The 22,833-nt window shown below is 41.0% G+C and overlaps 1 protein-coding gene across 1 annotated transcript in view; it reads left to right on the forward strand.

Moving 5' to 3' along the window:
- Positions 1–22,833, forward strand: part of DNAI7 (dynein axonemal intermediate chain 7) — a 71,741-nt gene that overhangs the window by 42,762 nt on the left and 6,146 nt on the right. Inside the window, exons 9-13 of the mRNA XM_075553049.1 lie at positions 11,448–11,523; positions 15,144–15,304; positions 16,451–16,607; positions 20,128–20,342; positions 21,981–22,148. Coding sequence (XP_075409164.1) covers positions 11,448–11,523; positions 15,144–15,304; positions 16,451–16,607; positions 20,128–20,342; positions 21,981–22,148 — 777 coding nt within the window. The remainder of the gene's footprint in view (positions 1–11,447; positions 11,524–15,143; positions 15,305–16,450; positions 16,608–20,127; positions 20,343–21,980; positions 22,149–22,833) is intronic.

Genomic DNA, 22,833 nt, shown 5'->3' on the forward strand with positions numbered 1-22,833 from the left:
GAGTTTGAAGCCATAGGGCTGATGGTTAGGTATGCATTTATCATAAACATGAGAACTATCATAACAACCTCAAATGTCATTCATCACACTAATGTTTGTCACAAAATGTATTCTGAGTTTTAAAACTGCCATAAAAACTCACACAGCTCATCTTGTGTGTGTGCTCATGCGTGTCTCTGTACATCTTTGTATGAGGATATGCGTATGAGCTAGCGACAACCTGAAAGGTGAATAGCGCCAACTCACTGTGTTGGGTTTGGATGAAGAAATATCTCTATCTTACCCTCTTTGTGGTGTGGGGTAGATTAGTCCTCTTCATGTTTTAGCTTTGTATATTTTTAATAAATATCTCCATGCCATATCTTTCTAATGAGTCTAGAATGCAGCCATTTGCAGGCAAGTATTACATGTATAATAATGAAGGAGTTTATGGCCCAGAATACCTGAGTTATGTCTGATGGACATATGTCTGCGTGGGTTCGTACCCTACTCCTGGTACCAAAATGTGTTAGACAGGGTTCTCTAGAGACAAAACCAGATTGCTGATAATTTTATATATAATACAAGAAATGAACAGGTAAATTATAAAGCAGTACAAATGGCTCAGTGCAACTCACTCCCGTGAGAGAGTTGTGAGACACTGGCAGTCCTTCAAGTCTTGAGGGTTGGCAGGTCGTCCTGTAGAGCATAACCTGTAGGGAGAGCTAGGCTATCCTGGCACAGGCAGCAAACAGCAAGGCAGGTCACCAACTGCCAGTCCCCAACTCCAGAGATGTACATTCCAATCCTCTGGCGAGGCAGGTCTTACAGGGGCCTCAAATTACAGCGACACAGTCCATAGGTTAGGTGTCCCATAGGCAAGTGTAGCTTGTAAATTGAGGCACAGAACAAGCAAGGCAGCTGCACACTGGTCCGATGATCAAAGAGTGAGAGACAAGAAAGGCAAAGCTTGCTGAGCCGTTTTTCTCTCCGCCCTTCAATTAATCCCACATGTGTTTATCAGCCAGGCTGGCATGATAAACTATCTCAGGTGGGATGACCAAAAAACAACAGATATTTAGTACTTTGTTAGTTTAGCTATTAGAACTCTGAGATTTAGAAAATGCCACAAAATGTGTGGCATCAATGGTTAACATGCTTGGCTGCTAACTAAAAAACGGAAGGTTCGATTCCACTCAGAGGTGCCTCAGAGGAAAGTAGAGCGTGTCTACTTCCCCAAAATGAGCCCCTGAAAACCAGCCAAGAGCCAGAGCCCTTTTATTCTGAGGACCTGGGGTTGCCCAGAGGGCAATTGGCTACATTCGGTTTACATGGTCTGTTTAGAACTTTGCCACTAGAGGGCTCTTAATACCGTGTTTTAGTTAATTGTATATATATTTAATTTTTTTGAAACAACGGATATTATCAATATTATTGGGTTCCTATGAGTCAGAATTGATTTGATGGCAGTGAGTTTGATGTTTTGGATCTTCACAAAGACTAGATCTCACAAAGCATTTATAGAAGTCTAATTTGAGTGTGGAACAGATATGGAAAACTTTGCATAAAGCAGCCATCATCCTGAACATACATGATAAAATAATCTGTAGTTATTTGGTCTTTGTTGAGATACTCTAAGAAATTGGATTTAACCTTTGTATAAAATTGTTATGAACAATATATTAAATCGGTTGTCAGCGCCTACTAATTGCTTGCTGTAAAGAGTTCCACGTGGCACTTGATTTTAATGAGCTAGCAGCCTGTGGTATGAATGAGCTAGCAAGCTTGTGAAGAAGAGTAACAGTCATCGTGCATTCGGATATGTGCAGTGAGTGAGCCCAGGCCTGGGATAAAGCGATGACTGTGAACACTTCCCCAGTGAAGTAACATTTCAGCAGAATCTTTTGATAGGCATGGAAGCGTTTAGCAAGGGAGGAAAAGAAATCATTCTCATTAGGCCAGAGGGAAAAGAAAGGACCGTGAAATAGCCTAGAGATTCAGTAACTTTTTGTCATCACCTGGAGTCAATTAACACTCTCTGAGGATGCCCCATGTGAGAAATCTAGCATCAGCCTTTTTAACCGTTGTTGTTGGATACCATCAAATTAGCGCCTAAATCACTGAAACCACGTGCACAAGAAAACCAAACCCTGCCTGGCCCGGCACTGTCTCCAAGATCGGTTGTGCATTGGACCATTGTGATCTGTTAAACTTCCTTCCATTGACTGAGTTTTAGACCTTTCTCCCCAAAGCTCCTTAACACTCAACAATCTTTAACCACCTGCCAAAGCCTGTGTGTTTGGTCACACCTCCACACCTTCTTCCTACTCTTCTACACATTCAGCAAAAAAAATTAACTGGGTGTTGACTTAGTCTGCGCCAGGTACTTTTGTCACCATAGGAAACAGTGGTGAAAGGATAGTGGTTTCCTGCTCTTATTGTTTACATACAAATCAGGAAATAAGCAATGAATAAGAAAAACTGGAAAATATTGTGTAGTAATAAATGTCACAAATGGAATAAAGCAGGACCATGTGATAAAGAAGGAGCCCTGGTGGCCTTGTGGTTAGACATTGGGCTGCTAACCATAAGGTCAGCAGTTCAAATCCACCAGCTCCTCATCCGGAGTAAGATGAAGCTTTCTACTGCCGTAAAGAGTAACAGTCTCAGAAACCCACAGGGGCCAGTAGTACCCTGGCCTATAGGGTTGCTATGAGTTTCATGACTCGATGGCAGTGAGATATGACAGAGAGGGATATCATGCTTGGTCAAGTGGTGGCAGGGGGGTGGGCAGTGAAAAAGAGGAAAACTGGACAAAATGGAATGACACAGTCACTGCAACAGTAGGATCAAACATGTAAGAACAATTGTGAGATGGCACGGGACTTGGCAGCATTTTGTTCTGTTGTACATAACGGCCACTATGAGCTGGAATCCACTCAGTTGCACCCAACAACAACACGTAATAGAGAATGAGTGATCATGACTTCAGACTGAGTGGGTAGGGAAAATCTGTCTGGTGAGATAATATTTAAGCTGAGAGCCTAACAAGAAGAAATTAGTTTAAGATAAAAAGTATTCTAATCTAAAAAAAAAATGTATTCTAATCTGAGGGCACGGTTCCAAACCAAATTCATGGTCATCGAGTCCGTTTGACTCAGAGATCCTATAGGATAGGCTAGAACTGCCCCTGGGAGTTTTTGAGACTGTAAGTGTTTATGGGGGTAGAAAGCCTTGCCTTTTTCCTGCAAAGTGGCTGGTGGTTTTGAACTACTGACTTTGTCTTAGCAGCTCAGCTCACTACACCACCAAGACTCCTTGAAGGCACCGTAAGTAAGGTAGAAGTAAACAAAGACCAGTAAGAAAGGCAGGGGACTAATGGATGGTGGACAAGGAGGCCAGTGGCATGGGATTAAAGTCAGAGAGTGAGGCAAAAGTCATAGAGGCCCAGCTTCCTAGGGCAGAGTAAAAAGATGTTATTGTAAATGCAGCAGGAAACCACCAGGGGGACCTCACTGATTGACAGCTGAGAAGGGTTATCCCAGCTTATGTGCACAAAATGAATTGTGACCAGCCAGAGGGGAAGCACTTACCCCAGGTAAGTGATGGTGAGGGGAAAGGTAGTGGTGGCTTGGGGAAAGGTGATAGCAGGAGACATGGAAAGGAGGTTAGATTTGGGGTGTGTTTTGCAGGTAAAATAAACAAATCTCGCTGAAAGTGTCGCTTATGAAGACAGGTCGATGGGTGATATTTACTGAGATGGGCAAGACTGGAGACACACAAAGGGCAATGCCAAGCACACAACAGAGGAAAGTCAGACACGTGCTTGTGTGCAGGCTGCACACTGCGGTCTTAGAGTTGGGCAGGGTGCAGTATGTGTGTTTGATAAAGCATCGCTAGTGTGTATTTGGGAACCATCAGCAGTCACTATTGGGTGGATTCTGATGAATAGCATTCTCAGGTGTTGCCAAGCAGAGCTGCATTTCACAAAGTTCTCCTGGCTGCAACATTTCAGAAATGGATCACCAGGCCTTTCTTCCACGGAACCTCTGTGTAGGTTCTAACCACCCACCTTGCGGTTGATTGCCAAGATTTTACGCATTTACATCAGCCAGGAACTCCAGAAAGAGTATTTAAGACCACAGGAATTAGACCTCTGGTAGTGAGTTTATACTCTTATCCACAAGGAAGCAAGTGATGGTATATTTTAAGAGCCCATCTTTAGCCCCTTATCAGACTCATTCTGAAGTGATAGTTATATTTAAAATATCTCTTGATGGAAAAAAAAGCATTTCTGATTGATGAGTTTCCTTTACATGCATCTTCTTTTGGTGGACAACAAAAGCAAAGCCATTCTATCAAAGTTGTCAAGGGTTTGGTGCTGACATTTTGTCAATGCACTATATTACGATCGCCTGCATCACGGATAACTGCTGACAGCAGTGTCTCATATTCTCTCCACTGATCTAAATCCAATCGATTTAGTTTTGTTTTCCTATTTTAAATTTTTTATCTATATGGAATTTATTTTAGTGTAAAGTGAGAAGTAATAAAAAAAGTGTGATGTAAGAATATAAATTTATTTCATTTCAAATCTTAGTGGCTATTTCAAAACACTTATAAATGTATGCTTTCCTCATTGATCTGAAATGCTATGTGCTAACTTTTCAATAAGCCTCAAGATCTTTCTCTGGAATTTCTTATGATCTACCTACTCATAATTCTGTTTTGGTATAAAATTCAAAATGTACATACTCATTATTAAAAAGAATTGTCATATTACCAATATCTGTGCATTTATCATGATGTGAAGAAAAACACTTTGCTAGTGTTCTGTGAAGTTCTTCCATATTATAAGCAATTCCTTTTATCTATTGATCTAAAGCATCATTGAAAAATTGTACTACATCTTCTTTGCTTCATCGTTCCAATTGTTTCAGATACCCTTACAAAATTTTTGTCTCTAGATAAATCATAAATTTACTACCTTTACATCAAAGAACAAAAAATCATATCATTGTGTGTTCACCTTCCTGATTCGATCACTGAAGACAAACAGGTACATAAGCAAAAGTGGTGAAGAAAGCTGATGATGCCCGACTATCAAAAGATATAGTGTCTGGGGTCTTAAAGTCTTGAAGATAAACAAGCGGCCATCTAGCTGAGATGTAACAAAGCCCACATGGAAGAAGCACACCAGCCTGTGTGATCACAAGTTGTCGAAGGAATCAGGAATCAGGCATCAAAGAACAACACAAAAAATCATTGTGTATGAGGGGGAGTGGAGATTGGGGACCCAAGACCCATCTGTAGGCAACTGCACATCCCCTTATGGAAGGATCATGGGGAGGAGATGAGTCAGTCAGGGTGTAGTTTAACAACAAAATCTCTTCTATGGGGGATGGACAGCAGAAGGGTAGGTGAAGGGAGATGGCAGACAGTGTAAGATACAAAAAAAGAAGAAGAATTTATAAATTATCAAGGGTTCATGAGGGAGGGGGGAGCAGGGATAGAGGGAACTGACACCAAGGGCTCAAGCAGAAAGCAAATGTTTTGAGGATGATGATGGTGGCAGATGTGCAAGTGTGCTTGACACAATGGATGTATGTAAAGATTATGATAAGAGTTGTACGAGCCCCCAATAAAATGATTAAAAAGAATTAGTGCCTTTGAAATTAAAAAGTTGATAATGTTTGAAAGTAGACCAAATACTATTCAAATTTATTGAGAAGAAAAAATGCATTTAAAATAGCCAGGTTTTTAAAAAAATCATTTTACTGGGGACTCATACAGCTCTTAGCACAATCCATGCATGCATCCATTATGTTGAGCGCATTTGTACATTTGTTGCCACCATCCTCAAAACATTTTCTTTCTACTTGAGCCCTTGGTGTCAGCTTCTCATTTTTTCCCTCCCTCACCCTTGAAAATTTATAAATTGTTATTATTTTTTTCATGTCTTACACTGAATGTCTCCTTTCACCCACTTTTCTGTTGTCAGTCCAACCTTGGAAGAAGTTATATGTAGACCATGTGATTGGTTCCCATTTTCTCCACACACTTTCCTCTTAACCCTACTGGTATCACTACACTCATTATTGGTCCTGAGAGGTTTATCTGTCCTGGATTCCCTATGGTTCCAGCTCTGATCTGTACCCATGTACATGCTCTAGTCTAGCCAGATTTGTCAGGTAGAATTGGGGACATGATAGTGTGTGTGTGTGGGGGGGAGGGCGGTGGAGCATTAAAGAACTAGAGAAAAGTTGTATGTTTCATCAGTGCTATACTGTACTCTGACTGGCCTGTCTCTTCCTTGTGAACCTTCTGTAAGGGGATGTCCAATTGTCTACAGATGGGCTTTGGGGATCCACTCTGCACATCCCCTCATTCCCATTGATATGATGTTTTTTGTTCTGAGTCGTTGATGCCTGATACTTTATCCCGTCAACACCTCAGGATCACACAGAATGGTGTAGTTCTTCCATGTGGATTTTGTTGCTTCTCAGCTAGATGGCTGCTTGTTTATCTTCAAGCCTTTAAGACACCAGACACTGTATCTTTTGATAGCTGGGCAACATCAGCTTTCTTCACCACATTTGCTTATGCACACATTTTGTGTTCAGGATTGTGTCGGGAAGGTGAGCATCATGGAATGTCAGGTTATTAGAACAGTGTTCTTGCATTGAGGGAGTACTTGAGCAGAGGCCCAATGCCCGTCCTGCTCCCTTGATACTTAACATATAAATATATGTACATAGATCTAAAATAGCCAGTTTTTAGATGAATTATAATGAAAAAAAGCTTTGACTACCAGATATAAAACATGATGATAATATGAAGAATGACTTAATTTTTTTTTTAAAACCAACCAACCTCCATTGCCTACAAACACAAGAAGCTACAATGCATACAATCATGCACTGTGTTAGTCTGGATACTTCAGAGAAACAACTCCACAGAAACTCATGTATAAGAGAGAGTGTTATGTAAAGGGTTAGTGTGTTAGACAGGGTTCTCTAGAGAAACAAAGCCAGATGCTAATAGATAGATAGATAGATAGATAGATAGATAGATAGATAGATAGATAGATAGATAGAAGATAGATAGATAGATGTATAAGAAATAAATAGTTAATTAAATTATAATACAGTACAAATGGCTCAGTGCAACTCACTCCCATGAGGGCCACCAGGTAGTCCTCTGTAGAGCAATTTAGGCTATCTGGGCACAGGCAGCAAACAGCAAGGCAGGTCACCAACAGTCAGCCAGATGACAGGGTCTGACAGTCCCCAGCTCAAGAGATATAAATTCCAATGATGTGGCGAAGCAGGTCTTGAGGGAACCTCAAATTACAGCAACACAGTCCATGGGTTAGGTGTCCCACAGGTAGTGTAGCTTGCAAATTGAGGCACAGAACAAGCAAGGCAACTGCACACTGGTCTGATGATCAAAGAACAAGAGACAAGAAAGGTGAGCCTCGCCAAACCATTTATCTCTCCGCCCTTCAATTAATCCCACATGCATTTATCGGCCAGACTGGCACAGTAAACTAACTACCTCAGTAAGTGCACATCAAAAAAAACATCCCAACCCAGTACTGCCCAAGCCCATAAGTCCAATATTATCCCACATGTCTGACACCAATCCGCAAAGTCCTCCTCCATCTCACAAAACACACGCAATGATGCTGACTGCAGGAGGAAAGCTGAATCAGTGAGCGTGTAAATATCTCAGTGGTGGGAGGGCTCTCAACACGGGTGCCCCCGCATCCAGGTCTGCATCAGTGTAGGTCCATGTGGCTTCTCCTCAGGGATGTCTTGCAGGAAGTGAGCCTTGCCAGCTGAAACAGGGAACTGGCTAAGGCAGCTGCACCCTGGTCCAACCATCACAAAGCAAGAGACCCAAGAACTCGAAAGGTGGGGCTCACCAAGCCATTTAGCCCTCCACCCTTTAATTAACCCCTCATGTGTTTATTGGCCAGGTTGGCACAATAAACTTTAACTGTCTCATGCATTACTTATAAACAAATATGCCTTAGAAGTGAAGCTTTGTTCTGGACTACATTCTGCGGGCACAGCTGCAATGCGGGGGATGCGGTCTGGAGTTGTTAACTAGATTGTGCAACCCGGGGAGCTTTGGGGGGAGAAGGGGCACTAACAACGGTGAGTAAGGGAAGGAAATGTTTTGAAGTTGATTGTAGAAATGACTGCACGACTCTTCTTGATATGATTAGAAGATTAAATTGAATGGTGTTTGGAGTATATGCCAATAAAACTGTTTTTTTTAAAAAGATTATGGAGCCTAATATGAATCAACCAAAATATAAATCAGCACTGCTTCCTTCACCCACAGGGTCTATGTGGTCACACACACGCGTGTGCGTGCGCGCACACACACACACACACACACACACACACACACACACAGAATCATTGGAACCAAAGAGTAACATAGTAAAAGTGGTGACCATGTAAAGGCAACATAGAAACCTGTGCTTGTCTTCCTTGTTATGTGATGACATAGACGGGATAGCACCTGTTGTTGTATGGTTGTTTGCTCAAGCCCTGCGGGATCAAGAGGAAAATTTGGTTGAAAAAGTTGTAACCAAAGTAAGAAGCCAGTTTGGGCCTCAAAGATTCCCACTTTTCAGGATGTGGACTGCTCAGCCTAACTGACATATTGGTTTGATATCTTTGGCATTTTGAGCAATGATAACCTTCCTGTAAGAAAGAAATAATAACATATTTTCAACAAACATGCTTTCAAATCAAAGGCCACCTGGATGTCCCACCCCAAACAGACAAAAACCCTAAAAGCACTGCCGTCAAGTCAATACTGACTCCTGGTGAATCTATAAGTCAGAGTAGAACTCCCCCTGTGGGTTTCCAAGTCTAACTGTTTAGGGGAGTAGAAAACCTCATCTTTCTCCCTAGGAGCAGCTGATGGTTTCAAACGACTGACCTTGTGGTTAGCAGCCCAACAAGTAACCACTATGCCACCAGGGCTCCCGGATGTCTCACAGACTCCTAAAATTCAGTATAGAAATATCCAAATTCATTTCTCTTTCTCCCTGACTTTTCCTGTTATTTGTTACCATCTACCTAAGCCAGAAATCTGAAAAACACCCTTCGTCTCTTTCCCTTAGGTTGTTTCTTATATTCTATCATTAAGTTCTGTTGATTTGACTTTCTTCTTCTGCTTTTTAAATCATTTTATTGGGAGCTTATACATCTCTTATCACAATCCATCCATCCATCCCTTCTGTCAACACATATGTTGCCGTCATCATTTTCCTGATTTGACTTTCTTTTCATCTCTCACTTGTACCTCCTACTTAGGTTCCCATTGCTTCTACCGTGACTTAGACTTTGGTGTCTATAGCCTTGACGTCTTACATTTCCTTAAATAATTCACCCATCAGCTCTCCAGGAATGCTCTTTTCAAATGCTGTTTGCGTTACTTTCCTACTAACTGTTTTAGTTGGCTCTCCTTTCCCCTTCAGAGAGAATTCTAAAGCCTTAAATGTAGCACTGAGTTTTCTCCATGATACGGCCTCTCTTCAGTCTCAATTCTTCACATTTGCTTATAAGACTCCCACCATACCAGACCACTTGGTGTGCTTGGAAACCTTCTGTTTTGTTTCATGACTTTATAGCTTTACTCATGCTTAGAATTCCCTCCTACCATTTTTTTGGGGGGGGGGGACTTAGTTCAGATTTTGTCACCTTTGGGTAGCATTTCTTACCATCATCCACCCAATTTCTACAGAGTTGCTCGTCTTCCTTTGTTTCCTTATTGTGGACCTCTTACCTTCTATCACCGCGGTTCTCAAGCTTCCTCATGCCTCGACCCTTTCATACAGTTCCTCATGTTGTGGTGACACCCCTAATCATAAAATTATTTTCATAGCTCTAATTTTGCTACTATTATGAATTAGGCGACCCCTGTGAAAGGATATTTTACCCCCAAAGGAGTCACAACCCACAGGTTGAGAACCGCTGTTCTATCACCACACTGTTTGTTAACTTGGTAACCCAAGAGACTGGAGGTTACTAAATCAGACCTTGGAAATAAATAACTGGTTAAGAGGAAAATCCAAAGGTAATGTGGTGATGAGAGTTAGAAAAAGAGTCATTTCTAAAGAGGGCTTTGCTTTGCAGGATGGCTGAAGTTGACAGCAAAGTGGCATTAGCTGGCTTTTGCACTTTGGACTCAAATTCTGATCTAATGGGTTTTGTGTTTTCTTTTGTGTTTGCTGCAGAAGCGTCGGGTGATATCTGAGAGCTAAGTAAAGCTTTCATGTTATTGTTCATTTGCAAATATTAGGACACACAGACCAGATTCCTGTAACAGTAATACCCACTGTGTATGTTATAGTGATTTACAGTCTACCAAATCCTTTTCCTCCTTTTATTTTATTTGACTCTTAAGACCTCATTTAACTTTGTTCCCATGTCTATGAGGTCGGGATAGTGAGAGCCATGCCTTCGGGTGGTTTCCAAGCTATCGTATGTAGAGTATGCGCCAAATCAGCTCATTGCTGCTGAGTCACTTCTGACTCACAGCAACCTTTTAGGACAGCGTCGAAAACTCAGAGGGTTTGCAAGCCTGCATTCACAGAAGCGGACTGTCGCTTCTTTCTCCCAGAGCCACAGGTAGGTTTGAACCACCAACCTTTGAGTTAGGAGCCAAGCACTTAAACACGGTACCACTAGGGCTCCATGTAGGGCAAATCGTGCGAAATATATTTTCTTGTTGTCTAAGTAGGGAAGTTGAGGCCCATAATGGTTGAATGAAGGATTTCTGGTAGCACAGTGACTAAGCACTTGACTGTAGAGGGAGAGGTCAGCAACTCAAATCAACCAGCTAGCCCAAGGATTTACAAACTTGCAAATGGTCTTAGAAGGCCATTATGAGTCATAGTAGGCCCGACAGCAATGGCTTTAAAGATTATGTCGTTTGCTCATGGTCACAGAGGTAAGACGGTGGCATGTTTAGATATAAAGCATAGATCATATAAGCCTTTGTTGCTGTATTCTTTTTAGTATCCTAGAGCATGCTGTAAGGCCATCGCCTATGTTATTTGGTACATTGCATCCTCAATTTCCAGGAAAGGCTTATCCAAAGCTGACTTTAGAAGTACCCTGTAAGACAGCTAATTGTCAAAATGAAGAAAAATGTACTCATTGACTGAAACCAAAGTGAAAATAAATAACATTCCCTGTCTATATCGCCAGAGCCCGGGTGGCACAGTGGCTATGCGCCGGACACTGAGCAGGCGCGCTCCTGCTTTGGGAAAGCTTTGTGGGAAGGTGTCTTTCTTCAGATGTTGGTGCTTTGTCCAGTTTTGTGCTACAGTAAGGGTGGGTTGAGGCCCTACAGGGGGGATCTGGGCGCCTGTAGGGAGGTCAGAGAATGATTCTGAGCGGAAGCACTGATGATCATACCCATCTCTCTGATTTTTGTAGAGTTTTGTTGTGGAAGACTCTGAAGCCACAAAATTTGAAGTGGAGATGAAGTTATTAAGTAAAAAAGTTTTAGCAGGTATTCTTCTAATCTAAATGAATGTTTTTAGCATTTGGTATGACTGAGATTTTCTGCTTGGGATATGCATTGTCCTTTTTCAAACATTCAGACATTGCAGCACTAGATTTAAAGTGAAGCATTTTCATAATCTCTCCTCTGAAACAACCAGAGATAAGAGAGATTTTCTTTTATGTTCTTACTCTTTTCATCTCTCTGATTTCATAAGACCAAGAGAAAATACCATCCAAATGTTTTCATTGTGAATTAATTTTTCCATATAACAAAGGATATTGCCTTAGTTCAAACATTGGTAACATCTCTGTTTTAGCATTGCACACCAATAGAAAAACATGATTTATGTAACTTAATCCTGTTGCTAAATAGTGAAATTACTCCTAATATTTTATTGTTACAATAAATGTTGCAATAAATTCAAGTACACACAATTGGGTCTTGCTCAATACTTGGAGTATTTATAGTTTTTTGTATTTCATCTTGTTTTAGAAAATAGCAATTGGGGTATAGTTTACAAATATGAAAATGATAAACCTAAGCTCATTGCTCTTGAGTCGATTCTGATTCATAGTGACTCTGTAGGACAGAGCTGAACTGACCCATTGGCTCACCCAGGCTGTAATCTTTACCAAAGCAGACTGCCACAATTTTTCTCATGCGGAGTGGCTGGTAGATTTGTATCACTGACTTTTCAATTAGCGCTCGAGGGGTTAACTACTGCGCAACCAGGGATGCTTGTGGAAATAGATTCAAATAAAAAAAACAGAACGCTGCTATTGAGTCAATTCTGACTCATAGCCAACCCAAAGAGGGACCAGGTAGAACTGCCCCGTTGGGTTTCTGAGACTTCCAGTCTTTATGGGAATAGGCAGCTTCATCGTTCTCCAGAGAGTGGCTGGTGAGCTCAAACTGTTGACCTTGTGGTTGACGGCTCCGCACACAGCCCCCTCTGTCAGCAGGCCACTTCTGTGAAAGAGATGGTGCACCTAACTGATCCATCTTTTAGTCTGGGATGGATGTGTATCTTTCTCAAGGGTTCCCAAGGACTCTATTTTAAAACTATCTCTTAGCATATTTTTCAAAACAGGTCTCTTGCTTACTTCATTTCACTTTTTCGAACACATTTTTATTTGTTTCAAAAGTCACCTAGGTCTATATCTTTATGATTTTTTCTATAATCTGTATTGGGTGAACATCCTGTTAGAAATACGATCCTGCAGATGTTAATGAACCTCTGTCTAACATCTAGTATGTTTACATGATGCTCACAAAATAATATATATCAAAAACATCTGTTCCTACACAGTATTCTTTCTTGCTGTCTTTTCAGATAAACGACTTAATAATTAAATGAACTTGAAAATCGATTAAAGCGTACAGTCTTTTGACTGCCCACAAGGAAAAACGGGTAACTGCCTGACTGAAAGTTTCTTTGGTTATTTCCATTAACTGTAGGACCTGATCCTCATAGGTTAAGCTCAGTGTCAGCGAGGGTGCGTCCCTTTATGGGAGGGAAAACTTATACTAATAAAAGATAGCACTAACAGTTCCCAAATTTGTACTATTTGGTACAAGTTCTAAGCACTTCACACGGATCAACTCATGTACTCTTCTCTCAAATTCTGTCAGACAGATACCACTGTTATCCCCATTTTCTAGATGAAGAAACTGAGGATGGAAATGTTCATGTAGATATTTGTCCCAAGGTGGAACCGCGAGTAAAATGTGTGCTTTAAGCACTCTGGTTTCCTATTAACCGCTATGATATACTGAAAGAGCTATAATGAAAGAACTGGCTGTGTGATACATGATTTCAGATGTTCCCTGTGATTAAAACCAAAAAACCAAACTCACTGCCATTGAGTCGATCCTGACTCATAGAGACCGTGTCAGACAGGCTAGAACTGCCCCTGTGAGTTTCCGACACTGTAACTGTTTCCAGGAGTGGAAAACCTTGTCTCTCTCCTGCCGAGGGCCGAGGGTCTCCAGCTGCCGACTCTATGATTGGCGGTCCATCCCATAACTGCTATGGTGTCTCTGATTAGGCATGGAGAATTTTGTAATCATAGAGCTTGTCTGATTCTGATTCATTTGTGGACCAGAGATATTATCCAAACCAGTTTCTTCTCTTGCCATCTCTAGATCTGCTTTTCTGTGAGCTAAGTCTGTCTTTGTTAGAAATGAAAAAAGCTTTAATTTCATCTTTGGATTCAAATTTGTCCCCCTTCCCCTTTTATTGTGGTTGGCTTTGTAAACTCAGAAGTTTTTTGTTTTCTTAAGATAATGTTATTGGGGGCTCTTATAACAATCCGTGCATCAATTGTGTAAAGCATATTTGTGCATATGTTGCCATCATTATTTTCTAAACATTTACTTTCTATTTGAGCCCTTGGTATCAGCTTCTCATTTTTCCCCTCCTTCCCTCTCTCATGAACCCTTGATAATTTTTTATATTCATGTCTTACACTGACCCATGTTTCCCTTCACCCACTTTTCTGTTGTACATCCCCCTGTGAGGGGGTTATAGATAGATCATTGTGATGAGTTCCCCTTTTCTCCCCCCCCCCCACCTTCCTGTGTTTCCAGCTCTTATCTGTACCAGTGTACATCTTCTGGTCTAGCTGGATGGGGTTATGATAGTAGGGGGGAGGAAGCATTAAAGAACTAGAAGAAAGTTGTATATTTCATTGGTGCTAATACTGCACCCTGACTGGCTTGTCTCTTCCTTGTGACCCTTCAGAAAGGAGATGTCCAATCATCTACAGATGGGATTTGGGTCTTCACTCTGTACCCCCCCTCATTCCCATTAATAGGATTTTTTTGTTCTGGATCTTTGATGCCTGATCCCTTCGACATCTTGTGGTCACACAGGCTGGTGTGCTTCTTCCATGTGGACTTTGTTGCTACTCAGCTAGATGGCCACTTATTTACCTTCAAGCCTTTAAGACCCCCGATGCTGTATCTTTTAATAGCTGGGCACCTTCAGCTTTCTTCTCCACATTTGCTTGTGCACCCACTTTGTCTTCAGTGATTGTGTCGGGAGGCTGCAGTTCCTTTTAATTTTTTAAACTCATAGTTTTAACCTCATGGTGTTCAACTTCAAGTACTTTTGGCAATTACTGAATTTTATGTTAATTTTATCTTTAATAAAATACATATTTTAATTATAGAATTATCCCTACTTATTGTTTAAACTTTTCTACAGTGTTAGTAAGTGAACTATAAGTGAAGCTCTCCCCGACATCTTACCCTTACATCTACCTAGCTTACTTCCATAGTTAGTTGTATTAATAGTTGTGAGATGACCATTATTTGATGGCATAGTGGGATATACATTGGGCTGCTAACTACAAGGCCAGCAGTTCAAAACCACAAGTCATTTCATAGGAGAAAGATGAGACTTTCTACTCTTATAAAACTGTACAATCCTGGCAACTCACCGGGGCAGTTCTACTCTGCCCTACTGGTTACTATGGGTCAGAATCAACTCTATAGCAATGAGTTTTTTTGAGCTGACAATTAATTAAAATGTTACTTTATTAATACTTTTTCAATTTTCTCTTAAGAAAATATTTTTAATGTTATGCCTTACTTAGAAATTGTATTGATCTGATTCATTTTAGCCCAGTTGTTGCTGGTAGAGAATACGTGTGAAAAGCCAAAATTCTTTGAAGAACACGAGATTGATTTATTACAGTTCACATCTCTGGGTGGCGTGTACCACTTGGATATCTTGGAGCTCCCCCCACAGTGTAAACCGGTGAATGGCTGGATGATGGTGGAAGTAGGTTGATTCTTCCCCTCTCTTTTTTTCTCTTCATTGAGATGAAATTCACATAAAATAAAATTGATTATTTTAATGTGTACATGTTAGGGGCAACACCTGTCAAAATTTAGAGCTAGGAAACCCTGCAGGGCAGTTCTAGTCTGTCCTATAGGGTTGCTATCAGCTGCAGCCAGTGAACAGCCCACAGCAACGAGTAGTGTATTTTCAATGTACTACCACCACCTTTGTCTTCTTCTAAAGCATCTTTGTCATCTCCATATAAGACCTCGTATCCATTAGGAGTCCTGATGGCATTAGGGGCCACTCATAGGGCTTGTAGGTACAAGGTCAACAGTTTGAACCAGCTAGCCCCTCCGTGAGCAAAAGATGAGGCTTTCTCCCCCTGTAGAGATCGACAGCTCTGGAAATCCACAGAGGCAGTCCTGTAGGGTTACTCTGAGTCAGAATTGACTCGATAAGCAGTGAGTTTGGTTTTGGTTTATTAACCAGTTAGTTACTCCTTATTCCTCTTTCTCCCATTCCCTAGCAGTCACCAATTTTTGTTATGTTTATGGATTTATTTATTCTGGACTAGGTGATGCTTTATCTGGCTACTTTTTTTAAAACATAATTGTGCTCAAGCTCACCTGCATAGCATATGTCATATGTCTTTCCTTTATGGCAGGGAAACATTCCACTCTATTAGAGCACCGTGCCTGTCATCCATCTCTGGGTAGTCACTGGGTTATTTCTGCCTGTTGGCTGTTGTGAATATTCCTGCTATATATAATTGTATAACCAGTATTTGTTTGAGTATCTGCTTTTTAATTTTTTGAGTGTATATCCCAGAGTGGAATTTCTGGTTCATATGGTAACTTAAGGAACTGTCAAACAGCAGGTTGATTGATGAATCAAAATTTATCAGTAAAAGGCTTTCTCACACTTTGTCTCAAAAGATTTAACATTTAAATCTATGTTGAGATTCAACCTTATTAATCACAAAGAAGAGCATGTAATTTAAAACATTTTGGGTAGTCAACCTATAGAGGAATGGAACCAGACTCCATTGCTTATTTAAAATTATCGTATTCTGTAATGATTGCCGTTCACATTCTTGTCCATAAGCTGCTAACTAGTTGTTGTATTGTTCTTTTTTTAAAAAAGATACTCAAAGAAGGATTACAGAAATATAAATATCCTCCAGAAATCTCCGAAGACTTGGAAGTAGAAAACATCTTCCCACCAATAGTGGTCACCATCAAGGTTCAGGAAAATGTATTATTTTTTGAAGATCCAATAGTGGCAAGGTGGGACCCTGAAGGTATAGCACTGTCATTACCAGCTGTCATAATCATACAAACACATTGAAAGAGGTGGTGCAGCATGAAGAGTGGATTTCTAATCTTACATATTCCTAAGCCAGTTCTACGGTCTTTGTGGTGCATGCTCTTGATGAAAATGAATAGGGGTTTGGGTTTAAAAGTTATTAAATGTATGTTGGCCATCATCTAAACAATTCGTTCATTGTTAGGTCATTGTGCTAAAAATAAAGAAATGAATTAAACATCTAATTGTTTAGCAAATCAAAAGAAATAAATCAGTTGAAAGCCTGTTATCTCTTGGTCTAACCAAATAATTGAGATGGAGTGGGCGATTGGCATTAACACCTATGCCACATGAACTTCACATTGCAAATGAGTACTGAGAATGAGCACGTGGGACGCCCTGCGAAGAAGGAAACGAATCTTAATAGGCTTCTTGGTAATTTTTGATCCTTGAATCATGGGAAATGACTTCTTACTCAAGATATTCATTAAAACTGAACAATCAACAGCGGTAGAAGCTAATGACTGCGGTGAGCTGGCTGAACTTAGAAAGGTCTCCACCTTGTGAACAGATGTGTGTAGCTGAAGAAGCCTGCATGAAAGCTACATAGCTTTGTTTTTAACATCAGGTATTTTATGTCCGTCTGTTTGTAAAGGTATCGATGATAGGTTGGGGGCAGATAAACTCACTAGCGCACACTCTCTCGCTGCCGTCAAGTCCACGCTGACTCATAGTCACCCCCTGTGTTAGTCTGGGTACTTTAGAATAACAAATCCACAGAAACTCATGTATAAGAGAGAGTTTTATATAAAGGTTAGTGCACATCAAGAAAACATCCCAACCCAGTGCTGCCCAAGCCCACAAGTCCAACATTAACCCATTAACCCACATGTGCAACACCAATCCACAAAGTCCTCCTCCATCTCACAAAACACACACTATGATGCCGACTGCAGGAGGAAAGCTGAGTCAGTGAACGTGTAAGCATCTCCGCACTGGCCGGGGTCTCCACACGGCTGCTCCAGCACCCAGGGCTGCATCGGGGTAGGTTCATGTGTCTTCTCAGGGGTGTCTTGCAGGAAGTGAGCCTTGCCAGCTGAAGCAGGGAACTGGCTAAGGAAACTGCACCCTGGTCTGACCCTCAGAAGGCAAGAGACCAAGAACTAGAAAGGCGAGACCTAGCCATTTATCCCTCCGGCCTTCAATTAACCCCACATGTGTTTTTCAGCCAGGTTGGCACAATAAACTAACTACCTCACCCCCTGTGGGTTTCTGAGATTGTAACCATTTGCCATGGGAGTAGAAAGCCCAGTCTTTCTCATATGGGACTGTTGGTGGTTTCAAACTGCTGACCCTGTGGATCACAGCCCAATGTATGACCATTACACCACTAGGGCTCCTCAGAGTACTATTAGTTAAGCTATTTACTTCATAGAGGAGAGAGTTAAGAAGTGTCTATTCAGGGGAATTTTACATAATTTACTTATTAAAATTTCTATAATTCAAATATAATGATAAATATAACAATGCTCATTTTTTGCTAGTGTAGACCATGTCAAGGTATTATTTAGTTTCCAGGAATGGTTTACGTGTTAAACAGTGTATTCTAACAATGAATCTGACAGTAAAATACATCAAAATAAGCAATCATATAATTTCTTCCTTTCATGTTCCTTAAGAGGATTACTTTGCCATTATTTAGTGATAATGTTCTTAAACATTTGTCACATTGAAAACTATTCATACTCAATTAGAATTACCTAAGATTACTTATCTCGGGCGACTCATAGGAATACATAGAACTTGTATAACACTCAACTCCTATGGCTACAAGAAAAAATATTAAACTGCAGGGACTTTTACTTTGAGTGGAGGTAGAAATTAATTCATAGGCAATATTTAATCTTTATCTTATAAATTAAAATAATATGGTTAGAGACAAAAAGGGGTTCTAAATCACTTAGTTTATCAATATAATTTTATTATATCAAATTTAAGCGTAAAAACTGACCAGTGGAACCCTCCCCGTGAGAAGAGGCAACAGGACCACGTGAAGCTAGAGGGTAGTCTTCTGGCAGAGAAGAGTTCGTTCGTGTGGCCCATCAATGTGCTGAACACTGGAAAAGCCTCAGGACAAGGAAGGCGGTTGCTTTCGTTTTCAGACTGTCTGAGAAGTGCAGAGCTGTTGTAGAGTAGTGAGGCCCTTCGTACCCCCTAGAGCAGATCAGTGACTAGAACGTGCTCCCGGTGAAAAACCAGAGCATGGCCTTCAAGGAGGGAGAGCGCATTTGCACGCAGGTCCTGGTGTGAGCCCAGGCTTCCCCTTTTCTGGAAGAATGGGATAGCTGCTGGCCCAATGGCTACTGTGTATTTTAACGCTTTAAGAAAGTGTTAACTGTAATGCCGAGTAGCTAAGTCTTTTACATACTCGGGGACAATGCCTGAGTTTTCTCCATCATCAGTAGCGTTTGTCATCTTGTCGATTATCACCATTCAGTAGATGTGACGTGGCATCTCACCATGGCTTTAGCTTGCAGTCCCCTGGTGACAAGGTTGAGCATCTTGTCATGCACTAACTAACTATCTTTTGCATCTCTTTTTGTGAAATGCTGATCCCAATCATTACCTATCTTACTGGGTTGTTTCAATGCTGAGTGGCAAGAGATGCCAAAGGCCACCTATTACACGACTGCATCTACAGGAGGAAGGTCAAAATGAGGCAAATCTTTAGAAGCCGTTTAATGGTTACCTGGAGCTGGAGGTTAAGAACAGGAATTAATTTTACATGAACTTAATGAGTCTTATTGGGCTGCTAACCCCAAGGTCACCAGTTCGAATCACCAGCTCCTCAGAGGAAAAAAGATGAGGCTTTTTACTTCCATAGAGAGCTACAGTCTGGGAAACGCACAGGGGCAGGTCTACCCTGGCCTAGAGAGTTGCTATGAGTCAGCATCGACTTGATGGCAGGGAGTTTTTTAGTTTTATTGGTGGAATAAATATGTAAATTCTAAAATTGGGTCCTGATAATGGTTGCCTGGCTGGACAAATACATATGCTAAAATCATTTAATTGTCCACTTGCTTACAATAGGTGAATTATACACTTGTTTTTGTTTAAGACGAAAACAAGTTATGTGAAAGATTGGGCAGGTACCTACCCCCAAAATAGCGTTGTCGGTGTGGCTGACAGCGGAGGCGTGCGAAGTGGCAGGGAATGAGAGCATAGAAGCGAGGCGAGCCCCCTTTGAATGCGGCCTGGTGGTGCTGTGTGTTAAACACTGGGAAGGTCGGCAGGTCAAGGGCACTAGCCACTCCAAGAGAGAAAGATGGCACTCTCTACTCTTGTAAAGATTTACAATCACAGCTCTGCCTCTCCCGGAGGGTCACTCTGAGTCACAATCAACTCAACCGCAGTGAGTTTGAGGGGTTTTGGTGTTTTGTTATGTGGATGGTTTCATTTCTCTTATTTTTATAGCAAAAAAGGAACTAATATCACCTTCTTCACTTATTATAAAGGTAAACATTGGAGAACAGATGGCATCGACTGTGTAGTTTACAATTCCGAAAGCAGACTTGTAACATTCAACCTGGCTACGCTTAGCCCTGTCACCTTGGTTCAGGATACTCACATCAACATGCCCTACCAGTCATGGGAACTGAGGCCACTTGACGTGAACAAAGTACTTTTGACGGTGACCACACTGTTCACTGAGATTCATATGCACATTAAGGTGAATGACTATCATGTTTCAAGCCATATCCGAGAGTTCGCACCTGATTTATATCTGGGCATGTCCTTTAGAAATAACACACAAGCAGAAAATGTTCTGAAATTGTTTGCAGTGATGATTGTACAACTCTTGTTAATATGATTGAACAATTAAATGGTATGATATGTGGCTTTTATGCCAATAAAACTATTTTTAAATACTTATAAGATGTACATTTAGCTATAAATTCTAAATGAGACCGATTTGGGATACTTATGTAAGCAATAACAGGTAAGAGCTAAGGTTCAAGTTTGTATCCTTAGGTTGTAGCAGTGATAAATCACTGATGGAAATGGGAAGCCTGGCTGAGGATGAATTCTTCCACAGTTCCTCTGATCCTCCCTAAAGAGGCGTCTCGATCTTTATAAGCCAGCCCTTTGACTTCCCTCTGTGGCTGGCCTCATTCCTGAATGAGTCTTTATGGCTCACCTTCAGAAATTGCATAACCTGAAATTTATAGTTAGAAAATAAATGGGTGATTGCTTGGGGCACAGAGCAGGGATTAGCTGTAAATGGGCAACACAAATCTTCTTGGGGTGGTGAAAATGTTCCCAAAATGATTTGTAAAATATAAATCATTTTATTGGGGGCTCTTACACCTCTTATAATAATCCGTACATCCATTGTGTCAAGCATATTTGTACATATGTTGCCTTCATCATTTTCAAAATATTTGCTTTCTATTTGAGCTCTTGGTATCAGCTCCTCCCCAAAATGATTTATGGTCATGGTTGCACCACTGGGTAAGGTCCTTACATTGTACACTTTAAATGGGTCGATATGATATGTAAGTCACACCCTAATGAACATGTGTGAAAAATAAGATAGCGTGGAATTCTGTAGAAACACAGTAAACAACCCCCCCCCCCCAAAAAAAAAAAGAAAAGGAGAAAGCATGGGGAATACCACCAACCTTAGCTTTCAATACTTGAAGATAGGAACTCTGCATGGCTGCATAGAGCCACTTTGCCAGACTGCAATTGGATAATAATTTTGTATCATGAAGTCTTAGATGTGTAAAACAAATCCAAACTACAACTCTTAGATGTCATAATCATCGCCGCTATCAAGCCACCAGTTTTCATTCAATATCAACGTATGTCGTATTCTTGGCTCGCAACTTTTAAAACTGGAGAATTGCGAGATTCTCCGCTTTCCTTTGTTGGTTGTTCAGACGAAGGCTGAAGAAGGGTTCCGACGCGGCTTAAGGAACCCTCGCGGGGCAGTGGGTAGACTGCTTCCCAAAATGTGGGATTGGGGAGTGTCTCCAGCCACTCTGTGGAGCAAGGCGTGGCCATCGGTTCCTGTAAAAATCAGGTACCACCTTGGGCGCCCTAGAGGTCACTTCAACTCTGTCCTGAAGCGTCACTGTGAATCAGAATCAACTTGGTGGCGTACATTGCGTAAGGTAATGCAGCGTCTTTACCACAGAACTTCCAGAGGAGGCCTACGATACCCCCACCCTGCATGCTTTTGAATATTAGAGTGATACACAATTCAAAAAAAATGTTAACTTAATCAGACTGGATCTGGGAAGACCCGAAAGCAGCCACTTCTGAACCTGCTTCTATAAAAACTCCTTTTTCTTGTTCATACTAGGAAAACCTCTGCATGCTCGCTTCAGTCAGACTAAAGAATAAAAAGCACTTCTCGATCTTGAACGGACAGTGGATGGCTCCAGTTCCTTTCATGAGCGCACTCAAAGAAGCTGGATTGAATATCTTCCCCACCATGTACTCGCATTTTTATGTTGTGATAAACAATAAGGTGAGAGGGAAGCCTTCCAAATTGAGTGTAATGGGCATTTAGGATGTTACATTTTAACATTTAAATAAATCTTAAAGTAGCTTCAAAAAAGGCAAACCAACTAATACAGACTAGACAGTTTCTAAGTCTGCTGATCTTACTGGAGCAGATAATCTCGTTCCCTTGAGGAGCGGCTGGTGGATTTGAACTATCAAACTTGCAGCTAGCAGCTTGATTTTTACCTGTCGGCACAGCCAGGGTTTTTAAGAAATAGCAAAAGTTTGATGTCTTTATTCATTTACATATTATTCTAAGAGAAAATAAGGAATACATAAGAGACAAGGCCAGAAACTGTATCCAGGGTCCTCTCGAGTTTAATAATCTCTTAGAATGACAGCGTGTGGTATGATCTTCATATCGGCGAGTTAGATATCCACCACTGGTCGGTTTAGTGCAGAGGTAGTCTGAGGCATTTCTCATTTCATAATACTCCCCTTCACGCAGTGAGTCTAGTCTTCTTCCAAGCCTAATCACACTTTCCCAAACATGACAAGTTATATAAAATGAAATGCACACAAACACAACAAAGCACATGTCTTCTGTTTGTAGCCATTGCCTCCTTCTCTTCATGTTACTCCTAAGACTTTAGTCAACTGAAATCCTTTCAAAACTGAAACTGTGAGCCACCTGAGAGCAGGGGCTGTTT

Source organism: Tenrec ecaudatus, chromosome 6, assembly GCF_050624435.1.
Source record: "Tenrec ecaudatus isolate mTenEca1 chromosome 6, mTenEca1.hap1, whole genome shotgun sequence".
NCBI lineage: Eukaryota > Metazoa > Chordata > Mammalia > Afrosoricida > Tenrecidae > Tenrec > Tenrec ecaudatus.